Source organism: Sarcophilus harrisii, chromosome 1 (assembly GCF_902635505.1).
Source record: "Sarcophilus harrisii chromosome 1, mSarHar1.11, whole genome shotgun sequence".
In the NCBI taxonomy this organism is placed as follows: Eukaryota; Metazoa; Chordata; class Mammalia; order Dasyuromorphia; family Dasyuridae; genus Sarcophilus; species Sarcophilus harrisii.
In genome coordinates, this window is record NC_045426.1 from 18,515,984 (window position 1) to 18,539,744 (window position 23,761).

The 23,761-nt window shown below is 41.9% G+C and overlaps 1 protein-coding gene across 4 annotated transcripts in view; it reads right to left on the reverse strand.

Moving 5' to 3' along the window:
* The window catches only part of DNAH12 (dynein axonemal heavy chain 12), a 133,327-nt gene that overhangs the window by 82,613 nt on the left and 26,953 nt on the right, over positions 1 to 23,761 (reverse strand). For all 4 annotated transcript variants that reach the window (XM_031953093.1, XM_023498082.2, XM_031953085.1 and 1 more), the window contains 19 exons: positions 23,575 to 23,709; positions 22,021 to 22,214; positions 20,709 to 20,952; positions 18,552 to 18,737; positions 17,751 to 17,951; positions 16,500 to 16,694; positions 15,747 to 15,868; positions 15,368 to 15,650; positions 13,909 to 14,028; positions 11,739 to 11,895; positions 11,229 to 11,401; positions 10,488 to 10,640; positions 9,650 to 9,889; positions 7,544 to 7,789; positions 5,793 to 5,912; positions 4,638 to 4,747; positions 3,349 to 3,532; positions 2,625 to 2,765; positions 899 to 982 (listed from right to left, as the gene is read on the reverse strand). In XM_031953093.1, coding sequence (XP_031808953.1) covers positions 899 to 982; positions 2,625 to 2,765; positions 3,349 to 3,532; positions 4,638 to 4,747; positions 5,793 to 5,912; positions 7,544 to 7,789; positions 9,650 to 9,889; positions 10,488 to 10,640; positions 11,229 to 11,401; positions 11,739 to 11,895; positions 13,909 to 14,028; positions 15,368 to 15,650; positions 15,747 to 15,868; positions 16,500 to 16,694; positions 17,751 to 17,951; positions 18,552 to 18,737; positions 20,709 to 20,952; positions 22,021 to 22,214; positions 23,575 to 23,709 — 3,288 coding nt within the window. The remainder of the gene's footprint in view (positions 1 to 898; positions 983 to 2,624; positions 2,766 to 3,348; positions 3,533 to 4,637; positions 4,748 to 5,792; positions 5,913 to 7,543; positions 7,790 to 9,649; positions 9,890 to 10,487; positions 10,641 to 11,228; positions 11,402 to 11,738; positions 11,896 to 13,908; positions 14,029 to 15,367; positions 15,651 to 15,746; positions 15,869 to 16,499; positions 16,695 to 17,750; positions 17,952 to 18,551; positions 18,738 to 20,708; positions 20,953 to 22,020; positions 22,215 to 23,574; positions 23,710 to 23,761) is intronic.

Below are 23,761 nucleotides of genomic sequence, written 5' to 3' on the forward strand. Positions count from 1 at the left end.
TCTTTCTGTGGAAGCCAAACTGGGTGCGTCCTTGACCAAGTGATAGCACTACAAGGTTCATATCCTCACAGATCAGAAACAAATATGGATCAAAGGAACCATATGCATAAAATTACTTATAGCAGCTCTTTCTGTTATCACAGAGAACAAGAAACCAGGGGAGTGCATATCATTTGGGAAGCAGATTGTAACAGAATGTTATTGCACCATAAGAAATTACTAAATAAATGATTTCTGAAAAACCTGAGACTTGGGTGAATGGATGGAAAGTAAAGGGAGCAGAATCAGAACAATTTATACAATTACTTTGGAAGCCATAAGAAGCCTGATCAAAGCAATGAGCAGCAATGATTCCAAAGACCAGTGATGAAAGTGCTTCCCTCACCTCCTGACAGAGAAGGGAGGGAACCAGATGCAGATTGTTTCAGTTTTCTTTTTTCAAATGGGGGTGGGTGGGAGAGGGAGAAGGGGAACAAGAGGAGGGTAAGAAAAAAAAGGAAGAAAAGTAAAGACATTATTTTAAATGAAGAGAGGAGAAGAGGAGGAGGGCCAGAAAGTATCACAAAGAGGCAGCCAGCTTTGACAGCTACAGGCTGGACTTCATATATACATTTATGTTATAATATTATATATTACACATGTTATACACAATGGAGATCTACAGTTCTATGAAGAAACTTCCCTTTTCCATTCTTCGTATATTTAGAAATACCCATTTATTTTTATTTATTTATATATAATATACATTTATAAATATCATATATTTATTTATTTATTTATAATTTGGTATTTGTTAAGTTCAGAACTTATTTTTTTACCTGTCTGCCAAAAAAAATGTTCCTTTTACCACAAAAGCTCCTAGCCATCCTCAACTCCCCCGTTACAGCTGTCAACTTACAGAGGCCTGGGAAAGGTCCATGGCTTCAAAGATGAGGCTCATCTGAGCAGACATCTGGATGATCTCCCCACTCATCAGGCAAAGCTGAAAACAAGGATTTCAAGAAGGACAATTAGGAAAATCCAAGAACTTGCATCTTGTATATAGAAAATTATCTATCCCAACTAGGTTAGTTTTCACTTCCCAATGGTGCCTATAAGCACCCAAGGCTCAGGGCAGCAGCAAGAGCCAGGATTTGGAGGCTGAGGACTTGGATCTGAATTCTTTTTCTGCCATCTAATACCAACATGACCCTGGGCAGATCACCAGAGCCTGCTCTGAGTCTCAGCTTCCTCGCCTGAAAAATCAGGGATTGGAGCAGTTAGGTGGCTCAGTGGATAGAGCACCAGTCCTGAAGTCAGGACGATCTGGGTTTAAATCTAGCCTCAGACACTTAACACTTCCTAGCTGTGTGACCCTGGGAAAAGTCACTTAATCCCAATTGCCTCAGCAAAAAAAAAAAGAAGGAAAAAAATCAGGGATTGAAGCAGATGAACTCTGAGGTTCCCTCCAAGCTCTAAATCCATCACCCCCTTCTTCTAATGCCATAAATTATCAATCATGCCCCTTCCCAGCCCAGCCCTGCCACACATCATCCCCTTAGGAGCAGTGGGCAATTTCAGCTCAAAATAAACTAGACAATATGGTGGATAGATTGGTTTTGGCCTCAGGAACACCTGCCCTCTCGATATCTGTGATTTTCCAATCATTCCAAAATACTCTACCCCGATTTCTAATCAATGCTAATGTTTTGAGGAGGAATGTAATTCTGCATTTAAGAAAAAAAAAGTTATTAAAGCATTACTCCCACAATCCATAATCTACATGGCAGTTACCCCTTACATTAGTTTCGAGCTTTGGGCTACCCAGGGAGCTTTGTGTTTGCTTCTAGGAGCCATAGTTCAGAAGGGACATTGAAAGGTTGTCCCAGGTTCAGATAAAGGAGACCAGGGAAGGGAGAAGAGGTCATAGTAGTGAAGGGACTTAAAAAAATGCCATTCAAGGATCAGCTGAAGAAACATGGGGTGCTTAGTCTGTAGATGAGAAAACCCAAGGGAACATAAAACCATCACCAAGTTTTAGAACAATTGCCAAGTACACGAGAGATTTGAGTTTGTCTGTTGGTCCCCAAAGGGTGGGATAGAACTTATATGGATGGAAGTTAATGGAAATCAAATATTGGGTAGACTAAAAGTCCTACTGAAATTTTAAGCTGTTAGAATTTATCACAAAATAACAAATCAGTATCATTGCCCAACAGAGACTGAGAATGGACTAGTTCTGAAGCCAGAGACCCAGGGTTTAAATCCCATCTGTGATGTTTGCTCTCTATATGATCTTGGGCAAGTCACCTCTCTGATTCTCAGTCTCCTCATCTGTCCAAATGAGTGAATTGGACAAGATAGTCTGAGAGGGCCCTTTTAGCTCTCTATCTAGGACCCTCAATGCTGGAAAAGGCTACCTTAAACAGGAAATCATTAAAAAGAAGATACAGTGGAGATGCAGGAGACAGGTTGGATGAGATGACCTCTAAGATCCTTACCATTAATTAACTAAAGTAATTCCATTAATTAAATATATATTAATGTACATATATTGATTAACCTGAGCAATTATGCAGTTCCTTTACTTTTTAAAAAAATTTCATTTTGAATCCCAAATTCCGTTTTCATTACAGCTCACTTACTTTTTTGTTGTCATCCAATACCGTGTTCATGCTTTCAATCCACAGTGTATCAATGGGCCCATCAAATACCACCCATTTGCGGTCCGGGGTCTCAGCAAGGGCAAATTCTCTAAAGGTGTTGGCAACAATACCATCTGTCCACTATGAGAGAAGAAGGAAGAAGAGAGTTGGGAAGTTAAGGAAATTCAGGATCCAGGAAAACTGCTCAGGAGAGGGTTTATGGAGAAAACAGATACAAAAATGGCACAGTCAAAAGGCTGCTTCAGTTTTAACAAATGAAAAAAAAAGCCATAAAACAGGATAATTGAACAGAGCTGAGCTTGTATCACTAAGAAAGATTGGTATTAGCTAATCGAGGAAGAGGTGACTCTCTTAAAAATGCACAGAATGAGAAAGTGTACACAGAACCATGCTCCATCCCCCCCAAAAAAAAATAATAAAACTAGAAATTTCTTGTTCTAGAGTTAAGTAAAGAATTTGGTGGAGAGAGAGTTGTTTAAATGTGGTTCATTTTTAGCTGATGAATTTTGTTTACAAAAAGAGTTTTAGAGAAAGTTGAGATTTTTATTCCCAAAACCCCTAATTTCTTTGAGGATGAGATAGAACAAAGAAACCCTGGAGCCAGAGGAAGAGAACCAAGACCCAAAGAAGTAAAAAACTGGGCTTTGCCCTCTGGCGAAGACCCAAGAGAGAAAGGTTATAAAAGTTGCTCGAGTTTCCCCACCTCGTGAGACACAGGATCAAATTGCCCAAAAAGCTGGCCCATTGTGATCGACTTGGGGTTCACCGTCCTGTGAATCACCTTCTCTTCCTCTCCATATGAACGCTCATTCATAAGTGATAGCGTGTCAGCCAACACGTGCAGAACTTTGGTCTTCCCGGCATAAGGTTCCCCGACAAGCATGAACCTTTAGATGATAATGACACAAGGAGGTTTGGAAGGGGTATGAATGGTAACTGGATGTGGAACAAGGCTCATTGATTCATCCTCTAGTGTAGACAGAACTCTTTCTGCTGTACCAAAGGTGGCAAAAAGAAAAAACAGCCAAAGAAGCTCACGATAGATGAAATGGACAAGCCAGTTTTCCTGAATTTTCAAAGTTTCAGATTTCTCGGTCCCTCTTTCTAGTTGAAGTTAGCCAGGATGAACTTGATCCTCGATTATGATCTAAATCTCTATGACAAGGATAGAGAGGACAGATTCCTCCTGGCTAATCTCAATTGGAAATAGGAATGAAGTAACAAGAAGCAATCAGAATTCAAGGAATAGTCCAGTTGGCCCTACAAGATCGTAATCATTTTTGTGTTCTGGACTGCTTTGACAATAATGTTTTTAAATGCATAAAATACTTAGAATTACAAAGGATACCAATTATATTGAAAAATGTTAATCAAAATGTTAAAAGTTCATACACCCAAGATTTAAAACTTCTGCCATAGACTATGAGTAGGGTTAGGTGACTCTTCTTGCCTTGTAGACTAATTTCACCTATTCTAGTATATCAGACATTAAATTGTGAGATTCTTGCTTCTTTTTGTATCCCACAACATCTAGCACATAGCAGGCACTTAATAAATGCTGATTGATTGATTCTATTGATTCAATGAGCCTTGTAGAATCATAAAGGGAGAAAATATCTACTCTCCCTGCTAATTTTCTGCTTTAAACTGAGCTTATCCCTGCTTCAGAGGAAAAAGTGTTCTACCTATCAACAGATGGCTAATGACTTTTAAAGGGTCCCCTAATTGACCCAGTTCCATCAAAATCCATGTCTTATCTAATACTATGGAACTATAAGGCTGCTTGAGCTCTTCAGAATCAAAAACAGGGAGAGAGGACCCTCCATTTGAGCCTTTCACTGGCCCAATGTCTAGCTCCCCACATAATCGGCAACCAGGTAGTAGAGGGTGGACAATGTGCTCTACCATTTTGCTCATCCCATTGCTTTAATCTCATTGTTGACAGTAAGCATAACTACAGAACAATCTACAACTGAGAAGAAAAAATCTTACCCGTGTCTAACAATCATCATTTCATAGGTCTGAATCATTTTATCGAGAAATACTTTAACGGGCTGAAGATTGTGCATTTTGCAGCACTCGTGAGCACATTCTAGAAAATCCTGAATTAAAACAAAAATGAGAAAGGCTGCTTTCCAATGGGACAAGAGGAAAAGGTCCTTAACAAAAGCTTGTTAACTTTGATTGAAGTATCAAAAAATGCTTTTCCTTCTGGGAAGTAAATTTATTTAATTGGTGACATAATTTTTCTATATGTTAGAATTATGGAAACAATTTTCAAACACTATAAATGGCAGTATCAAATGGCAGGAGAAAGTGCAAAGGTTAGCTAGTACATCATCCATTGTGATGTAAATATACATCCATTAAGAATCATAAATTACAATATTGGCAGCTGTGAATATAACATGCTATTAGTCACCTGGAATATGTACTAGAACATACATTGCTAATTTACCTAATTTCTACTTTGAACTGTGGCATTCATCCTATTTGCAGAGCCATAAGTAGAAATCTAGTCACATGAAGTTACAAGAATTGGAGGAGACATTAGACATAGGGAGGAAGAGGGCAGCATAAGCTGTACAGTCTGGCGACTGGATCAGTGACACCGGGAGATGGAGAGTTGACAATCACTAAACTCATTGAAGTTGAGATGAAAGTCAGTGCTGGTGATTCGGTCCCTCTCCCAGGGGCTGCCTTCTCTTTGACTCTCCCAAAAGGAAGAGTCAATATGCTCTTACATCTATTGCATCCAGAGTCACTCTGCTCTGATGATGGCTTACGTTACCAGAACAGCAGTTACTGTGGAGAAGCAGCACCCTTCCCTATGTGAGGGGCCTGAGATAAAGCCCCATTCACCCAGTATTAGTTATGGCTCTGTTGACTGAATGTTACAATTTACATTAAGAAACAAAATGTTCTTTTCCTCAGTTGAGACATTTTCTGTGGCTTGAATCCCATTCCCCCTAGTACCAAATTCTGGAACGCACAGAAATGAATTTAATCTGCCTTTGAGAAAGTTCTTAACTCAGTCCCTCCTCCTACAGCCTAAAGCAATTAACTTTTTTAATTAAGTTGAGTGAATTAATTCCTCAATGAGATGACTGTTGCAGAAAAAAAAAGCAGCCTAACACATATACTTACATTATAATCAGCTTCTGGGAGCTTGATACCAGGAAACAAGTCACTTGTTATTCCGTTAAACAAGGGTATGTCATGGGACAGAAACTTGGGTTCATTCACATCCTTTATTGATCGAAGAAGCTGGAAGTACCAAGTACAGAAAGCCGATTAATACACTAAAATCCCCACAAAGCCTGCATTCACCAACATGGATGCAGCAATGCCTTTTTGTGGGAATAAAAAAAAAAATGGGTGCAGGGAAAGTGCCCACAGCTTGGGAGAGGGGCAAACCCACTGTGCGATCTATCATTGAGTGGAATATTACTGTGCCATAATAAGGAAGGACTGTGAGAAATTCAGAGAAACTCGGGAAGATTTGGATGAACTGATACAGAGTGAAGTCAAAAGAACTGAAACGCGCATCTGCTTTACATCTACAGTCACATAAATGAAACCAAAAAGTAGTTAAATCCAGATTAAAGAGATAAATATTTGCCCCAAAGTAAAGAAGCTGAAATGTACTTCTCTCTTCTCAAAAGAAAAATGGGAACTCTGAGCAAAACCCATTATACACCCATAGAAGAGGTCCCTTGCTCACTAACTTTTCTACTTTGTTACAAAGGAAAGTTTCATAAAGAAATAGATAAAACATATTTTAAAATAAACCTCAAAAAATTCTAATTAACACATAAACCATCTTGAAAGTTCATGTAGATATATTTTTACCATATTTAACATATATTGGATTACTTGCTATCTAGAGGAGGGGGTGAGAAGGAGGAAATTTGGAACACAAGGTTTTGCAAAGGTCAATGTTGAAAAAGTATTCCTGCATCTGTTTTGAAATTAAAGGCTTTAATTTTTTTTTAAAAAGTTCATGTAGAAGGTAAAACAGTATGTTGGTGACTAAGGTTTTTCCTTTAAATTATCATTACCATAATGAAATTATCATAATAAATTTACCACAATGAAATTAACAGAGATGAAATTGCCAATACCATTACCATAAATTTCATTATCATAATGAAAAGGGAATTATACAATCACTTAATTTTGCAGTCATAACAAGAAATTCTGTATCCAAAAAATGTGCCACAAATTGTGCCCAGCCAGGCATAGAAGAAATGAAGCAAGGTGGACTGGAAGAGCAGCTCACCCCAGCCCATCACTTGGCAGCATCTTACTTAACTAAAATTTTTTTTTAATTAAAGCTTTTTATTTTCAAAACATATGTATGGAGAATTTTCAATATTCACCCTTGAAAAATCTTGTGTTACAAATTTTTTCTCCCTCCCTTCCCCCTTATCATCTCCCCTAAATGGGAAGTAATCCAATATTTTAACTAAATATTCTTGTCAACGAGGGCACTGATGGGCAACATGGCATGGGGGAGAGAGGGCTGGCTTCAATCACAAAAACCTGGCTGTGTGATCCTAGGTAAGTCACAAGCCCTCAAACTCAGATAGGGAAGGCTTCCTGAAGAAGGGAGGATTTCAGTTGGGACTAAAAATCATACAAGAGAAAAGATTTCTACACTGGAATTTCCCCTGCTGGTGAAACTATTAGTAGGACTCACCTCTGTTGTCTTCACTCTCCGAAAAAATTAAAAGCCCCCACTAGAAGTATCTCCATGTGACCCTCTGGGGGAAAGTCCCAGTCACCTCACTCTAGTTACAGCTCTACCTTTTCCTTCCCCTTAGATTAACCTCCCCAAGAGACTTCAGAGACTGGGTCCCCCTCCCAGCTGAGGAATGGACAGCGCCCGTCCTTACCAGGATATCTTCATTTTCATTGGGAAACTTGAGCTTGAGATTGCCGGCGGCCACCAGCACGGCCTTCACGGCCCGCATGCCGTAGTCATAGTGAAACTGTGAGGAGAGCTGCTCTGAGCACAGCCTGTAGGTCATCACGATCTTCACGGACAGGGGTTTGGCGTTCAGAAACCCGTACGAGTAGAGCGAGATCTCTGCAATGAGGGCGTAGTTGGGCACCATCATGGCCACGGTCCGGAAGAGCACCTGCCCAGCGGCAGAGAGAAGGCGGTTTGAGGCTTTTAAAGACAGAACTGACAACTAAAGCTGCATTCAGTTAACAACGGAGCTCTGAATTCTCCTGCCACAAACTCCACCGAAGGACAAAAAGAAGGCAAAGATGAGAACAAAAATGATAACTTATGCATCGGGGCAAGAGTTCTCTGAAAATGGAATAGGAAAGGAGGATGAATGACAAGGAAGCTCTTCCTCATCAAATCTGTTTTTAGGGTACCCGGTAAACAATCTTAAAAATATAAATAAATAGTTCTGTGGCAAATGTCACGAGTAAAAATAAAGACTGATTAGAGTACACAACACCGGGTTATCAAATGTCATCAATTTCAGTTTATCTGTAGATGGAGCCCATGAAATGGCCAAGAAAAATCCAAAGGCAACATCCATATGGACCCAACCAACAATATATTGGCAATGATGAACTGAACAATTAAGTCATGCACATTTCCCTCACAGAAATAGAGTTTGCACAAGAGAATTGTATGAATATGTTTACACATATTGGATTTAACATATATTTTAACATGTCTAACATATATTGTATTGCTTGCCATCTAGGGGAGGAGGTGGGGGGGAAAGGGGGGAAATCTGAAACACAAGGCTATGTAAAGGTCAATATTGTCAAATTATTCGTGCATATGTTTTAAAAATAAAAAGGAAAGAAAGAAAAGAGAGAGAGGAAGAGAGAGAAAAAAAAAAAGAAAGCAAAAGAAAAGAAATAGTCATCCTCCAGAAGCCCAGACTTAATGATCAATCTATCAGCCATTAAATATTTGTTAATATTAATAAAATCCAGGATTAGCAGGCATAAGTGACTTGTAATCACCACCAAAGAAACTCTACTCATACACATCAATAAGATGATCAAAGATTCACTGGAATATCCAATGTTCCTTCACAGAGAGCAGAATACCCAAAAGCGAAATCTCAAACAAATGAGAGAAAAGTACAAAAATTCTAATATAGTTTGTTGTAAAGAAATAGTCACTGGGAAGTGGTATGGTATAATAGGAGATGTGCTGAATGTTATGTCATGCAATTAATTGTGACTTTGAACAAGTCACTTAACTTTTCTGTTCAGTCCTTTCAGCTATAAAATGGGAATAACAATACCTGGAAAAGCAGTGGGAATGATCAAGTGAGGCAATCTATGAAAAGTGCCTTGCAAACTTTCCCTCACTGTATCTCAATCCTTATTATCGTTCTCTGTAATGGGCTGAGGCTTGAGTTGATGCACTGAGGTCCCAAGCACGTCAGGCTAAATAGTAATTGGACCATACTCTATTAATATATAAGCCTGGAGAAAGAATGTGCCCCACCCACTCTCTGTGCAAGTCCTGATGTGTTGTATAGGAAATGACGATTTTGGTGGGTGGAGGCAGAGGGGCAGGAAGAGAGGTGGGGAGAGACTGCTGGCTGGGTTCTGGTCTGGTGGCTTCTGGTCTAGCTGGCTTCTTGATGCAGCTGCTGACATTGCTAATCTCCCTTTACCTCCGATTCCCTTTTACCTCCGATCCTTCTCCATCTCTACTGAAAATAAAGATTGAAGATTTTCCCTTAACCTGAATTCCTGACTCCGGCTGATTTTAAAATACGCGGTCATCACAGTTCTCTTTCTTTTATGGAGTTCATGCAGAAATGGTCCTCCTGGGAAAATCCTTTCATTTATCATTTTTTTTCTACTCCATTTTCAGTGAACTCCTGCCCCCCCTGCATAAATTATTATTTTTGTTATCATCTGTTATTATCATTTTGTTTTCATCTTTGTCTTCTTATTGTCCTTTGATGTTGTTTGTGGCAGAAGAATTCAGAATTTTTCAAAAACCTTACCTTGAGGTTGTCTGGTAGTTCAGAGCGCCCAGCATAGCCAGGATTCATGGTGATGGCTACAAAGCAGTTTGGGTTGAGTTTCAACTCTGTTCCCTCAAAATTAAACACTTCTAACTTCAACTGGATGGCTCTCTGGATGCAAAGGATCTGCTGGGCAACCACGGACAAGACTTCTAGCTCAATTCGATTAAATTCATCAAAACACGCCCATGCTCCAGAAGATGCCAAACCTTTAAAAAACTAGGAGGGAAGAGAAAAACATGGTTGGTTTTTGGTAGATGAGTAGTGGAGTCACAGACCATCACAGTTGATAGGGAGATCTTGGTGGCCATCTAATCCAACCCATTCCTGACCTAGAGCCTCCCCCTACAACTTCCCAACATGCCAAAATGTCAGCCATCCTGTGCTTTGAGAAGACCCTGCCAAAGGGACATCCCCTTTATCCCTTGAGGTAGCCCACTCTAGACAGCTCCAGTTGTTAGGAAAGGTTCTGCCATTTATAAAACTGATGTAATTCACATAAAAAAGGCCAGAAACTAGGAACTTGTCTTTTTTAGCTAGACAAAGATTAGCAATCTAGCATCACTCTTTTTTTTAATTAAAGCTTTTCATTTTTCAAAACATATGCATGGACAATTCTTCAACATTAGCCCTTGTAAAACCTTATGTTCCAATTTTCCTTCCCCTTTTCCCACACCCTCCCCTAGATGGAAGGTAGTCCAATATATGTTAAACATGGTAGAAATATATAAGATAACATTATTCTCAAACTGGATTCTGCATTGGGAAACCCATTGAGTCATCCATATTGATGTAACCATCCTGTGACGCCGATTACCTTTCCCATGGCCAAGTAATCTAAACCATCGGAGCAGTTAAAGACCACACACTGGACTGCCAAGGCCTTAGCCAGGTCCTTCGTAGTCTCAGTTTTCCCTGTGCCTGCTGGGCCCTCAGGAGCTCCACCAAGATTTAAATAAAAGGCTCCTATCTGGAAAAAATAAACAGTGAATAAGTTATTGTTAAAATATTCCCATGCTTATGGGAAACCATGGTCAGTGGCAATGAGCCATGGCCCCCCATCAAACCCTGCTGGAATGCTTGAGACAATGACTGCTGTGGGCTCACAGTCAATCCTAGATGGGTCATTAGCCAGCATATGATTATGAAGTTCCAAGCTGAAAACCCGAGGATGTGCAAGCAACTCAGAGTACGTCAGCAATCAGACAGTAACTTTTATTCAGCACTTAGTATGGGACAGGGGCGTGTTAAACAAACCTACAAGAGACTAACACTCTAAAAGTAACCTTTTCTAAGAAATTCAAAGACTTTTGCCTGCAAAATATAAACTCTAGGACTACAACAGCCCATCAAAGTGGGAGTCCAAAGGAGCCAGCTGATTGACCTGTCTAGCAAAATTATGAAATATGACCAGGGGGTCTGCAGGATGGGAGGAGGAGGAGGAGGAGGAGGAGGCAGGGGAGGAGGAGGAGGAGGAGGAGGAAGATGACTTGGATTTCTGACACTTCCCTAGTGATCTTTCATCTTCATTTGCTAATAAATGGATGCAGAAGCCTACCAAGGTCCGGTAGCATCTGTCCGTTAGAGGCGTGATGACAAGACGAGGTGAGTTGCCTAGGTATTCATAAGCATATTTGACATTGCAGTTAATGATTCGAACCCGGACATTCTCCCGTTCCCAATAATATCGGAGCTGAGCGAGCCACTGGAAATCTGTATCTTTTGAAACACCTAGAAAGAGCATAATTCAAATGAGAGGGAAAAAAATCCTTTAAAGGGGAAAGTTTCTCAAAAAAAAAAAAAAAAGATTCTCAATATTCTAGAGCTATTTGTGGAGGGTGGGGATAATTTGTTCAAGTTGTTACAAATTAAAGAAAACTATTTTGAAAGAGGAAAAATAGTCCTTTAAGGCTGATAAAGTGAGAGTTCTCTGACCCAAGCCCTTTATCTTACAAATGAGGAAATAGGTCCAAGAGTTCACCAACTGGCCCAAGATCACACAGGCTGAGCCGGGCACTTGTCCCAACGCCCTCTTGGTAAGTGATCCCAAGTAAGATCAGCCCCATACCCATTTCAACCATGTCCATGACAACATCCCGAGCATGCACATCAATCGTGACCAAAGCCCCAAGAGTGATCCTGGTCTGTTTGGACAGTTTCCCTCGGACCAAGTTCACAATGTCATTGAGCTGAAGTTGAAGGTTGTCGTAGTATTTTCTTAAGCCCTGCAAAAGGGAAAATACCCAATGTGAAGCTACCTTCTTTCAAAACATTCAACAGTCACTATTTTATTTATACCACTTTTTTAAAAATTAACTTTAAAAAAAAGGGATAGAAAGCAATCATTTTTGTCTGTAGATTTGACAAAACATAAATAATAAATTTAGGATTTTTTTTTTCAATTTGATATTTATACACACTTTTGAAAAGCACTTTCCAAGCATCATGTTTTCCAATGGCAAGCAGAAATGCTAAAACATGCAATTAGGTATTGATATGAACACTCCAATGGATCTAAATAATATACTGATAAAATGAACATTCACTGGATCTGTGACTCAGCCATAGGGACGTGCTTTGCAACAATAAAGAGCACTACTCACCCATGAAATTTGGGGGTATAGCTTCCTATAAATCCCAACTTCTTAAGTATGGGTTGCAACACCAGGTGGGATGTGGAAGTCATGAAATTATGATTATCAGTAAATATTTGATCTGTATGCTTATTTGATATACCTATATACCCATAAAAATTTCTCAGGTGAAAAGGGTTTGTGAGTGGGAAAAGCTTAGTTATACAGAATTATAAAGTTATACAGAAATAAGCAAATGGCAGAGGGCTGGGATGCGGGTGGTGTTCACCCAATATATCCTGCTGACTCTTAGTGATTTTTCAGGCATTTACATGAAGCACATGAGCTGTAACCTCCCTCAACGTTCAAACCAACCACATTTATTTTGGATCCTACATTTCTTTGATAACATCTTTTGTATCATTGGTTTTTGGTGATGAAGAAGCCCTATCCAGCAGAAATATGGAGGTTTGTACTCCACATACTTCCAACCTTCAGGACTTTTAACAGAGTTATGATTTCTTAAGTGCCAACAATTACTCTCCCATGTGCACATACCCTTTGTAGATGTGGCCCATGTCCTGACAAATTCACTGCACTCACTGGAGGCTTGTCCCTCAGTCTCTTAAGACTGTGCAGTGAGCAGGGCAGCACTTGGGGCCCCCTTATTCTCACCACCTGGCCAATAATCATTTTTTATGTCTTTTAGTCACTTCTGGAGAACCAGCTGTCACTGATAATATCCTCTCTGGAGTCTCCTTTTGCCCACCGGGCGTTATCTCAATCATCCTCTGAATTACCTACAATTTCGATTTGGGGGGGGGGGGGCAATTGTAACATTCCGTGACCATCGCCATCGGTCATCTCCAAAAGAAGAAAGCCTCAGGAGATATTCTGTCTCGAGGAGGAACTTGACGTTGTTGGAAGTGCTGGTCCATTTTCCACATGAGATTCAACTTGCTCCTTCCCTGTCCTATTCAATCCAAGGCCCAATTCATAAATGTTCAGATATGCTCAAAAGCTGTCCCTTCTCTGTAACCTTTTACCAAGTTTTCTGTTTCAAACCAGTATTAGCCATGCCCATCATGTGTCTCTGCCAGGAAAAGGGAGCAACTGAGTGTTTCTGAGACACTTTCTGGGCTCTTGGGACCTCACAAAGGAAATGAGGAAATTCCCCATTTTTTAGCATCAATATCTCATTTGAACAAGTCAAGTTGAAGATGCTAGTGTTATAATCTTCCTTTTGTCTTTGTCCTTCCTTCTAATTTATTTCTACGCTTACCTCTCTCCTGCTGAGGGGATGGTTAATTTTGATGGGCCCCCCAAACTGGTGAGCAATCATTTCACTTCTGCGATAATCCCTTGCAGGTCATCATGGTCCAAGAATTCTCAATGCACGACTGACCTGCTTCTGAATAGAATCTTGGTACTGAACCAAGCCAAGACCTTGCCAGCTACAGACACAAGACCTTGCCAGCCTGGTGTCCACCATTAGAGCCTGTCCTCTCCTGGCCTGGCCTCTGAGGTCTCAGCATTGCCTTCCAGCAATGATGAGCAGGATTTTCAAAAAAGCAAATCTATGTCATGAGGCCATAAAGCAACATTCTCTGGGAAACCCAGAAACCAAAAGGAAGCTTTCATTTTCAGTTTCCCCAAAGACTTTACCTCTGGTCCACTGCTTATGGTTTCTTGAGTCTGAATTGTCCAGTACATCTGAGAGACACAAAGTACCACCTGGCCAGGCCATTCTCGTACCCAGTCTTTTCTTTCTGATTGTGGATAAGCCTGAAAAATAAAGTACATTTATTGTTTTCAATATCCTCAGATAAGCCAACTGAAATAGTCTTCCTCAGATCAGAAATTTAATCTAACTAAAAAGAGGAGGCTGGACCATCAAACGAAAGAACACACAGCAGTCAGCATCTCTGATGTTGCTGAATCTATCACTGAGAAACATCATGGCAGAATGGCTAAAGAACTGACCTCAAAGCCAGGAACACACGGGTTCAAGATTCTACTCTGACCCAAAAGGGGCTATTTCAGGCAAGTCAATGAGCTTCCCAGGATTCTGGGCAATTCTGTCAAAGACTGAGCTTCAGAGAAGGTGCAACTTGCACTGAGAGGAGTTCCCTTCCCTGGGAGTTCCTATTACCATGAAATCACAAGTCTAGTTCCTATCTCTATCAATCACTGAGTATTCTGTTGACCCTAAAGCACTTTAACTGTGAAGAAACTATGGCATAGACCTTAAATAAAAATGATGGGAATCTGGGAAGAAGCGACTCTTGTGACAGAGAAGAGCTGGCTCTTGTCCAATGCATCCCCTCGAGTCTCAGGGAAGGGCTTTTTAAAATAGGAAATAATTAAAAGAGGGAAGGCCCTAGAATTAAATGGAGTTGGGAAAGGCTTCCTATGGCAGACTGGATTTTGATTAGGACATAGAAGCCAGAAATGTCAGAAACTCTGAGATAAGGAGGAAGAGGGGGACAGCTAGAGAAAATGTCCAGAGCACAGAATGGGGTCTTCTTCATGGAAGCCAAAGTGGATCAAAAAAAACACTGACAATGGAAGGAGAAAGTACAAGAAAACTAGAAATTTGGGGAAGGGGAGAGGCTTTGAATGCCAACCAGAAGCTACTGGATGCCAGTGGTAGAGAGCCGCTGAGGTTTATTGATTAGGAATCAGCGACAGATTGGCTCTGAGCTCTAGGATAATCCCTTTGGGGGCTAGTCTGGAACAGGAGAACCTAGAGCCAGGCTGACCCATCGCAGGCCACAGCAGTGGGCCCCACTTGAGGTGAGGAAGGCCTGCGGTGGGGAGGGGCAGCATCAGGAGAGAGATGAGGTCAAGGGAAAATCAGCAGGCCCTTGGTCTTCGGGGAGTTCCCTGGACCCGAGAGAGGCAAGTCTTTGCCGCCGCCCAGACACCTCCTTTTCCAGCAGACAAGGCTGCTTTATTATAAAGACTAAGCAGAAGTCATCGAGGAAAGCACAGTAAATGACTCCAAAGTCAGTACAATTTCCTGAAGCTTTCAACAAGGCAACAGCACGGCTCAGTGGCCAGCACACAGTCGGCACTTAATAATTGCTTGTTGCCTTGCCTAGCAGGCGCTCAATAAACGCACCATCCAGGACAGGGCGATGACTTGGTGGATGCTCCTCAGCATCAGGTCCTCCACCTGGATGAGCCACTTCTCCACGGCCCCGCGGGCCTCAGCCGTGGAGATAAGGGAGATGAGCTCTACCCGCTCGCCCTCGGTGCTGTACATGGACCGGATGTCCAGATTGGGCAGGAACTCCAGCTTGGAGATGCCCTCGAAGCACTTCTTCAGGTGCGGCTGCACGCGGAGTGGGTCTTTGGTCTCGGACAGGATCTCCAGCATCTCATCGTTGGACAAGAAGAAGAAGCTGGGGTGGGACGAGAAAGGGAGCACTTTAGTCAGGGGTGAGGGTGGGGGAGGGTCAGGCCGAGGCTCCAGCACCCCCCGGGCCCGGCCGCCATACCGCGGGAAGAAAAGTCGCTTCTTCTCCAAGTAGGCGTTCAGGCCCTTCATGATCTTGTCCAGGAGGTCGTTGCAGTTCTGCAGCTTTTCCAGCAAGCCCGTCAGCGCCGTGGCGGCGAGGACCTGAGAGAGCACAGGGAAGAGATCACAACAGCACACAGATGTGGGAGCCGGCTGCATATGAATAATAACTAAAGCCAAAGGCATTAATAAGGACCCGGAGGGAGAGACCGTGGAGACAGAAGGAAACAGGACCGTGGACAGCACCTTAAGGGACAGGGGACCTGACAGTCAGGGGTCAGCAGGGAGGAGAACCAGGCCAGGGCTTGTAAGGTGAGAGAGGGTGGTCAGTTATGTCTAAAGCAAGTGCAGGCCTGGGCGGAGGCCATCGAGCAGTCACCAAGGACAGTCCCAGCAGAGGGAGAGAAGTCTGATTACTCAGGAGTTTAAAGAGTGGCTGCTGAGACATAAAGCAACCGGCATGGCCTTGGCTAGAAAGTGGGGGTGTCCAGGCTAACAGCAAGGGCGGTGGCAGGGCCAGTGGAAGCAGGACACACACAAATGTCTAAGATGAATGAAAACGTGGATTGAGGGGCAGCTAGGAGGCCCAGTGCACAGAACCTGGCTCCCGGAGCCAGGAGGATGCGAGCTGTGAGCAGGTCACTTAACCAGATTGCCTCCTCTTGGCAGAATAGGAAGGGTGAAGGCCAGCCCGTGCTATCAGAACCACCACGGCCAGCCCAAGGCCCCTTACCTTGGGGTCTTTGGCACAGTACTTCATGACGTCCCGCCAGTGTCTGTCCACAGTTTGAAACTGCCGCCCTTCCTCAGGCATCTGCTGCATGATGTCCTCGGAGCAGAAGATAGGCTCCAGATACAGCCACTGAGCCTGCACCTTCAGCCACTCGTCAATGGTTTCTTGGATTCGGATCAAGCGGTCCTCCCAGGACTTCAAAGAAAAGAGTTCCCAGTTACGGGGCTGTGACCTCTCCGAGCCCCACAGGCCCAGCAGAACGGGAACAACCCTCAGCATGTGTCCCACGAGTTGTTGGGAAGCGTCAGATGCTCTGCAAACACCAAGTCTCAATCTCCGTGGCCAGAGAGGATTTCCCAGACCTTCCGGAAACATTAGAATACAGTCCGGCCAGGGGGTCCAAGCCAGAGAATGAGCATTTGCAGCTTCTGAAGGTTAGTTATTCCAGGAGGATTTGGGGAGTTTTTGTTATTTAATTTAAAGTGGGATTGGCCATGGGGGATAATAAATTGCTATCCTAGGCTATGGACCTTCTGGACTGAGACCCTGGTTCATCACTCTGGACAACCTCCTCTGCCCCTCAGAACTTCTCTACATCTAAGTAGTGAGAAGCAGGGAGCGAGGAGGGGAAATATGGCAGCTCCCCCTCATCGATATCATCACAGAAAGTGAGGCAAAAAATTTAAAAAGAAATAAAAAAAAAAGAAAAGGAAAAGAAAAGGAGACAAGGCATTTTTAATATACTAATGAACTCAGAGAAACATGGGAAGTCTTATCTGAGGGAAGGCAAAGCTAAGAGAGTCAAAAGAACAAAATAAGAAAATATACATTCATACATCTACAAATATATGGGTGTGTATGTATATATACATGCACACACACATACATATATATATATATATATGTATGTATGTATGTATGTATTAATGCAATGGCCAATGTCAGTACCATACAATAATCAAAGATAAAAGACACATCCTTGTTTTCTGTTACAAAAGAGGGATCTCCTATGAGATGATTTTGCTTAAGCATCTTCAGGCCATACAGAGAGACTTGTAAGGGAGCATCTGCTGCATCAAAACAAAAAAAAAAACCTATTTTTAAAAATATTCAAATTCTAAAAATAAATTTGGGGGTTGGAGGTGGTCGGTGATATCTGTTCTCCCTTCCCCATAGACCTATAGTGATCACGCTGTAGAAATGAAAAAGGAGCAAAGGGAATGACCAGGCCAGAAGCTACTTTAACTCTACCTTGATCTCTTTTTCAAATGGCTTAATGAAGGGTGAGCCTCTCATGGTCTGAGTCTTGATGATCTGATCATCCAGGATGGCTTGAATCTCATCCACAGCGGAGAGGATGCTGACTCCAGTCTCCCGATATGGACTAATGTGAAAAGTGATGTCATCCCATGTGTCTATCATCGTATGCATGGCTTTCTCCAGGGAAAATTCCTAGCAAGAGAAACAAGTTGTTGTCAAGGTCCTGGATTGGTTTCTGTTTTTTCTGGAGCAAAGGACCTGAATTCTAATCATGGTTCAGTAAGTCACTATTCATATGATGCTGAAAAAGACATTTAACCCTTCCCATTTCCCCATTTAGACAATTTCAGTCTTACTCTAGAAAGGACCTCAGAGATAAGCTCATTCAGCTTCCTCATTTTCCAGATGACGCCTCTGAGGAATCTCTGCTCTTTTCAACATTTATAGAATATTCCAAGATTTTCAAAGCATTGACAAATATATCTCTGTTAATCTTTATAATGAGATAGCTGCTATTATTACCTTATTTTTATAGATAAAGTGGAGAGAGGCTCAACTCAGGTCTTCCTGACTCTAACCACTGCACTACTCAGCTGTCCCCCAAACATAAAGTGATAATGTGATACATGATTAAATACCAAGGAATTTATTTATACTGCTATGATAGTCCAATTTCTGGTCAGTATCATGTTGATCAAAAAAGATTGCTCCCCCATATCCTACCAAAGACACCACAGGGACAGTAATACCAACCTTCACTGGGTTCTCATTTTTAATACCTTTCCTGCTTACCTTGCTCGCTCCAGCACTGATGACTTCAAATTTGTCCAGAAATGGTTCGAGGTTTAACTTTAATACTTTTCTGAGTGTAGTCCCTGAATCAGGAGTTAAATCAAATCCTGCAATTTCCGACATCTCTTTCCAGTGACGAGCTCTCAAACCTGGATTACACAGGATGCTGACAGTAGGGATGTTTTCCTAATTATGAGGAAAATATATTAATATTGTTATTAAAAATCAATGCAGTTTTGTTTACTTTCACTGAGATACACGTTTTAAAGATATAACCAAACACACTTATTCAATCACCTATTCCCCCACAGCTAAGATGAATTTCTTTATTTACTAACTTCCCGAAACAATTATTTTTAGGAACAATATTCCTATTTGTCTGCTAAGGTAACAACACTGTTCCCTCGTGATTACTTTCTTTTTTTCCCTTTTTAAAAAAAAATGTATTTTTAGCACACATTGTTTTATGAATCATGTTGAGAGAAAAATATCAGAGTAAAAGGAAAAAACCATGGGAAAGAAAAAAAAAAAAAAAAACAGAAAAAAGAAGTGAACACAGCGTATGTTGATTTACATTCGGTCTTCTTAGTTTTTTCTTCTGGATGCAGATGGCATTTTCTATCCAAAATCTATTGGGATTGCTCTGGATCACTGAAGCACTGAGATGAACCACGTTTTTCATTGTTGATCATTGCACATTCTTGCTGTTATTGTATACAATGTAGTCCTAATTCTGCTTGTTTCTCTCAGCATCAGTTCATGTAAATCTTTCCGGGGCCTGTGATTACTTTTTCCTGGTATCTCATTCTGTTCAGCTCAGCTCCCCCTTTCCTCCAGCCTTCCCATCCCATCCTCTTCTTTTCCAGCACATCCTCTGGAAATCCCCTTCTATCAGGAAAGTTCTTCCCTTTGCTTCCCCCCCCCCTTTCCTGTCCCATTCTTCCCATCCTCTTGGACACATGAAAAACTGGGCCCCTCCTTTCTCATGCCCAGAATACACTTCATCCCTGGACACCCTCTCTAGTGTGGGACATTCTTTCCTCCCTGCCCCCTACATCAAAACCTGCACCCCTTCCAAACTTCCAGAACCGAACACAAGGAGGAATAATGATGTTTATCACAAATATCTAATAACTAACTTCCTCATTTCTGTCAAGCGCACCACCATTCTTCCAGTTTCCCAACTTCTGTCATTCTCCCTCCTTGATTCAAACACCAGTTAGCGGCCAAACCCTATTGCTTCTGCCTCTCCTCTCCTTCCCTCTCCCGTCCCCATCTGATCGCTCCCCTCGGTGAAGGACACACGGAGTTAGCACAAGTGAAGTGTATCCCCACAAACGCAGCGGACACAGGCAGTGGCCTGGGACCAAGAACAACAATAAGGGAGGGGACTGATCCCCCAAGTCTGGTGCTGGCATCTATGGCACCTCAAAGGAAGAGGGCAAAACCCTCTATTATATTGGTCAGATCTCTACGAAGGATGAGCCCCCTTCACACAGAACAAGAGGCGTGAGTGGATGAGAGACCTGGAGAGAGAATTCGCACTCACGGAGAGCACAGGTGCCCTGACGAGCAGAGAAAATCTGGCCAAATGCCACAGGGTGTCTACCACAGGGCCTCCCCTTAAGATCCCAGCAGTGAATGTCCTAAGTAAAGGTCACTGAGACAAGAAAAAGGAAGAAGAGCTTTGTTAAGTGATAGAGATAAAAGGGCCCACAGGATGTGGTGGGGACAGCAAGACGAGTGGCAATCCTAAAATGGAGGGAACGGTTTCATGAATAAGAAAGAGCCAAACCTGGAGGAAGCCCCTGAATGCGGTGCAGAAGAAATTGAGCTTGATTTACCAGACACAGGGAATGGCTTGTCCCATACCTGGAGTTCACTCTCTTTCCCTTTGCTCTTAGAATCAAGAGTTTCCTTCAAAGCTCAGCTTGAAGTCACTTCCTCCCCAAGGCCTTTCCTGATGCTCTTTGCCACTAAAAATCACCTAGAGCTTATTGGTCATGGGTTGTACCTACTTATACGACCCCATGTTTTGTTTTGCTTTTTGCCCCAATAAAACAAAAGCTCCTTGAGAGTAGGGCACACAGAAAGCACTCTGTGATGGCTGACTGACTGAGGGGAAGCTCTCACAGGGGCCCATTACTGCTCTCCTACCTTAAAGCTTTTGATCTGTTCCATGACCGCATTACACATTACAACTGTAGGGTTATCTTTAATGTCTTCCTCTATTTTTTCATCTGTTATGGAGCGTCTTCCTTTTGCCTTCCTTTTTTCTTGTGCTTCTTTCTTTTGCTTCAATTGGAAGAATCTCAGGCTCTTGTAAACTTCTCTGAAAAATTCATCGACATCAGTTTCCATGCTTTCTCCATTAAGGTCCAGAAAGCCTCCATCCATCCACCTGGAGGGAAAGGAAGATTACAGACAATTCCTACAAGCTTTTGACCTGGAACTTGACTATCACCTCATTAAACTCCTTCCCGTTTGATGAGGAAACGGAGACTCAGAGAACCCAAGGGATTGTCTGAGGTCTCACAGCCACCCAGCAGCAGAATGGGAGGGAAGACCCAGAGGTCCTGACACCGGCTCCCTTGTCCATTCTACTAGATCAAGTTTCATTTGATGAACAAGAGCTCCAGACTCACAAAAAATTTCAGGTTTTACTACTCATTTGTAATTTCATGCTCACAATTCTTAGAAAGTCAGGAAAAAATTGTGTTTTGTTATTATGTATTGACTCTGCAAACCCCAACTAGAGATACTAATAGAGTTTTAAAAATTCCCTGGATGTATATTTCATGTTCCCCCATATCTTCTCAACAAATCTCCAAACATACAGGAAAAAAAAAAAAAAACACATATATACCTACAGAATCCTAACTTTGCTACTTGTGGGACCATGGGCAAACACTTTGCGTCTCCACCTTTCATATTTCTCACCCATAAAATAAAGGCAATGGTTAATAAGGTTGTAAGATTCCTTCTAGCTCGAAATCTGTGATTTTGTGATCCTATTGTGATGAATAGCAAAATGTAAAGTTTGCACAATTTTTTTAAAAACCCCACAAATATTAATTTAGTCAATTAGTCAAATACACAGGATCGAAATCATTTATACCCAAGTCAGGGCCATTTTAAAGCACTTCATCAAGTGCTTCCCAACTTCTGTCATTCTCCCTCCTTGATTCAAACGCCAATTAGTGGCCAAACCCTATTGCTTCTGCCTCTCTTCTCCTTCCCTCTCCCATCCCCATCTGATCACTCCCCTCGGTGAAGGACACACGGAGTTAGCACAAGTGAAGTATATCCCCACAAACGCAACGGACACAGGCAGTGGCCTGGGACCAAGAACAACAATAAGGGAGGGGACTGATCCCCCAAGTCTGGTGCTGGCATCTATGGCCAGCATAGTGATTTGAGATTTTCACGTTCCATTTAAATAATCACTTCTTACCAAAGTTACAATTACCGTTTTTCTGTCCGTTGCCACTTCAAAATGAAAGAAAAGAACTTCTGATAGGGTTCAATGCTGACTTTTAACTTGTCTAGTTCTGGATATTTTGTCAATTCCCATTTAAAGAGTTCCTCTTCTTTATTAATAAAAGCAACCGTGTCGTCCGCATCCTGAATCCGTTTTTGCAGCATTCTCACATCCGTCACATACTGAAAAAGCCAGCAATATTTCTCTTGAAAAATATTTGGTGAGATCAGAAAAACAGCATTGCATGATTCTAATAGGCCAAAATATTGAGCAGGTTCAAATAAGCTTATACTTACTAAACACAAGTAACAAGTATTTACTAAGCACCTCCTATGTGATGAGCTAGGTAGCAGTCCATCTGAGAAAGGACTATGGGACGGGGGTAGACCCCAATCTCAAACTAAGCCAAGATTGTGATCTGTGCAAACCAAAGCCATCTTTGGCTGCATGGAGGGAAGTGTAGTATTCAGAACTAGACAGGAGATAAGTTTTACATGCTGCACTTTAGGAAGAATTAACAGTAAGGTTCAAAGTGCCCCAGAAAAGGTGATTGGGAAGGTAATTTCAGTCTGGAGGAGAGAGACTCTTCAAGTATATAAATGGCAAAACGCATCAGAAATCTCAAACAGGGTAAATTGAGGCTCTCTAATCAGTGGAAAGGGCTATAGGAAGGGCTGGTAGGCCAGATGTCACAGCGGCCCTTCATGCAGAGGCAAGATGACTCTGGGTTAAGGCTTTAAAGAGAATATTTATCCAGTGATGGACTAGCCTGGACAAGGTCTGCGATGCTAATTCTGGATGCTTGCTGAGGGCAGGCTGCTCCAGAACATGTCACTGTAACAGAGCATTTGACAAGTGCTTGCTGAGCTGAATAAACTAGACAAATGTCCGAATTTAAAAATATATTATTACTGGGAAGAGGGGATAAGTGGGAGCAGAAGGAGGGAGAATAGCATGCATGATTCTATCTAAGTATTTTAAATAGCTGAAAAAAATGTTTCCCACAGAATAGTGACAAAATAAATTAAATTAAAGAGAGGGGCAGCTAGGTGGTGCAGTGCATAGAGCACCAGCCCTGAAATCAGGAGGACCTGAGTTCTAATCTGGCCTCAGACAATTAACACTTTCTAGCTGTATGATCCTGGGCAAGTCATTTAACCCCAATTGCCTCAAAAAAAAATAATAAATATATATATATAAATGAATCAAAAAGTGAACAGAATGACAGGATCTTAGTCTGCTTATAGCATCAGTAGGAACTTAGCTTCTTAAAACAACACAAGTCTTTCTACCATTAAGTTTTGGAAATGAGACACAGAACAAGACCTGTGATTTTAATAATACAGGGAGAATGATCCTTGTTCCCAGAATAGAAAATAACTGCCCTGGAACTTCTAATCTTAGAAAGCTCTGAAGATCACTGAGATAGTAAATGATTTGTCCACAATCACCTGGCTAGTGTGTGCAAGAGGCTAGACCTGCACCCAAATTCTTATCCACCCAGGCCTGAACTAAAGCGCGAGTAGCCGTTAAGTGTCTGACCTGCTGCATCCGTTCCAATTCGGCATATTCCGTAAACTCTTCCATGCGCCGAGATGCCTTGTCGATCTCCAGAATAAGTTTCTCCCTCTTAGTCACCAAGTCATTCTCGCCTTTCCGCTTGGCGTTCTCAATTAGCTTTGTAAAATAGAATTGGGTAGTTTTAATGACCTCATTACATTTAGCAAAT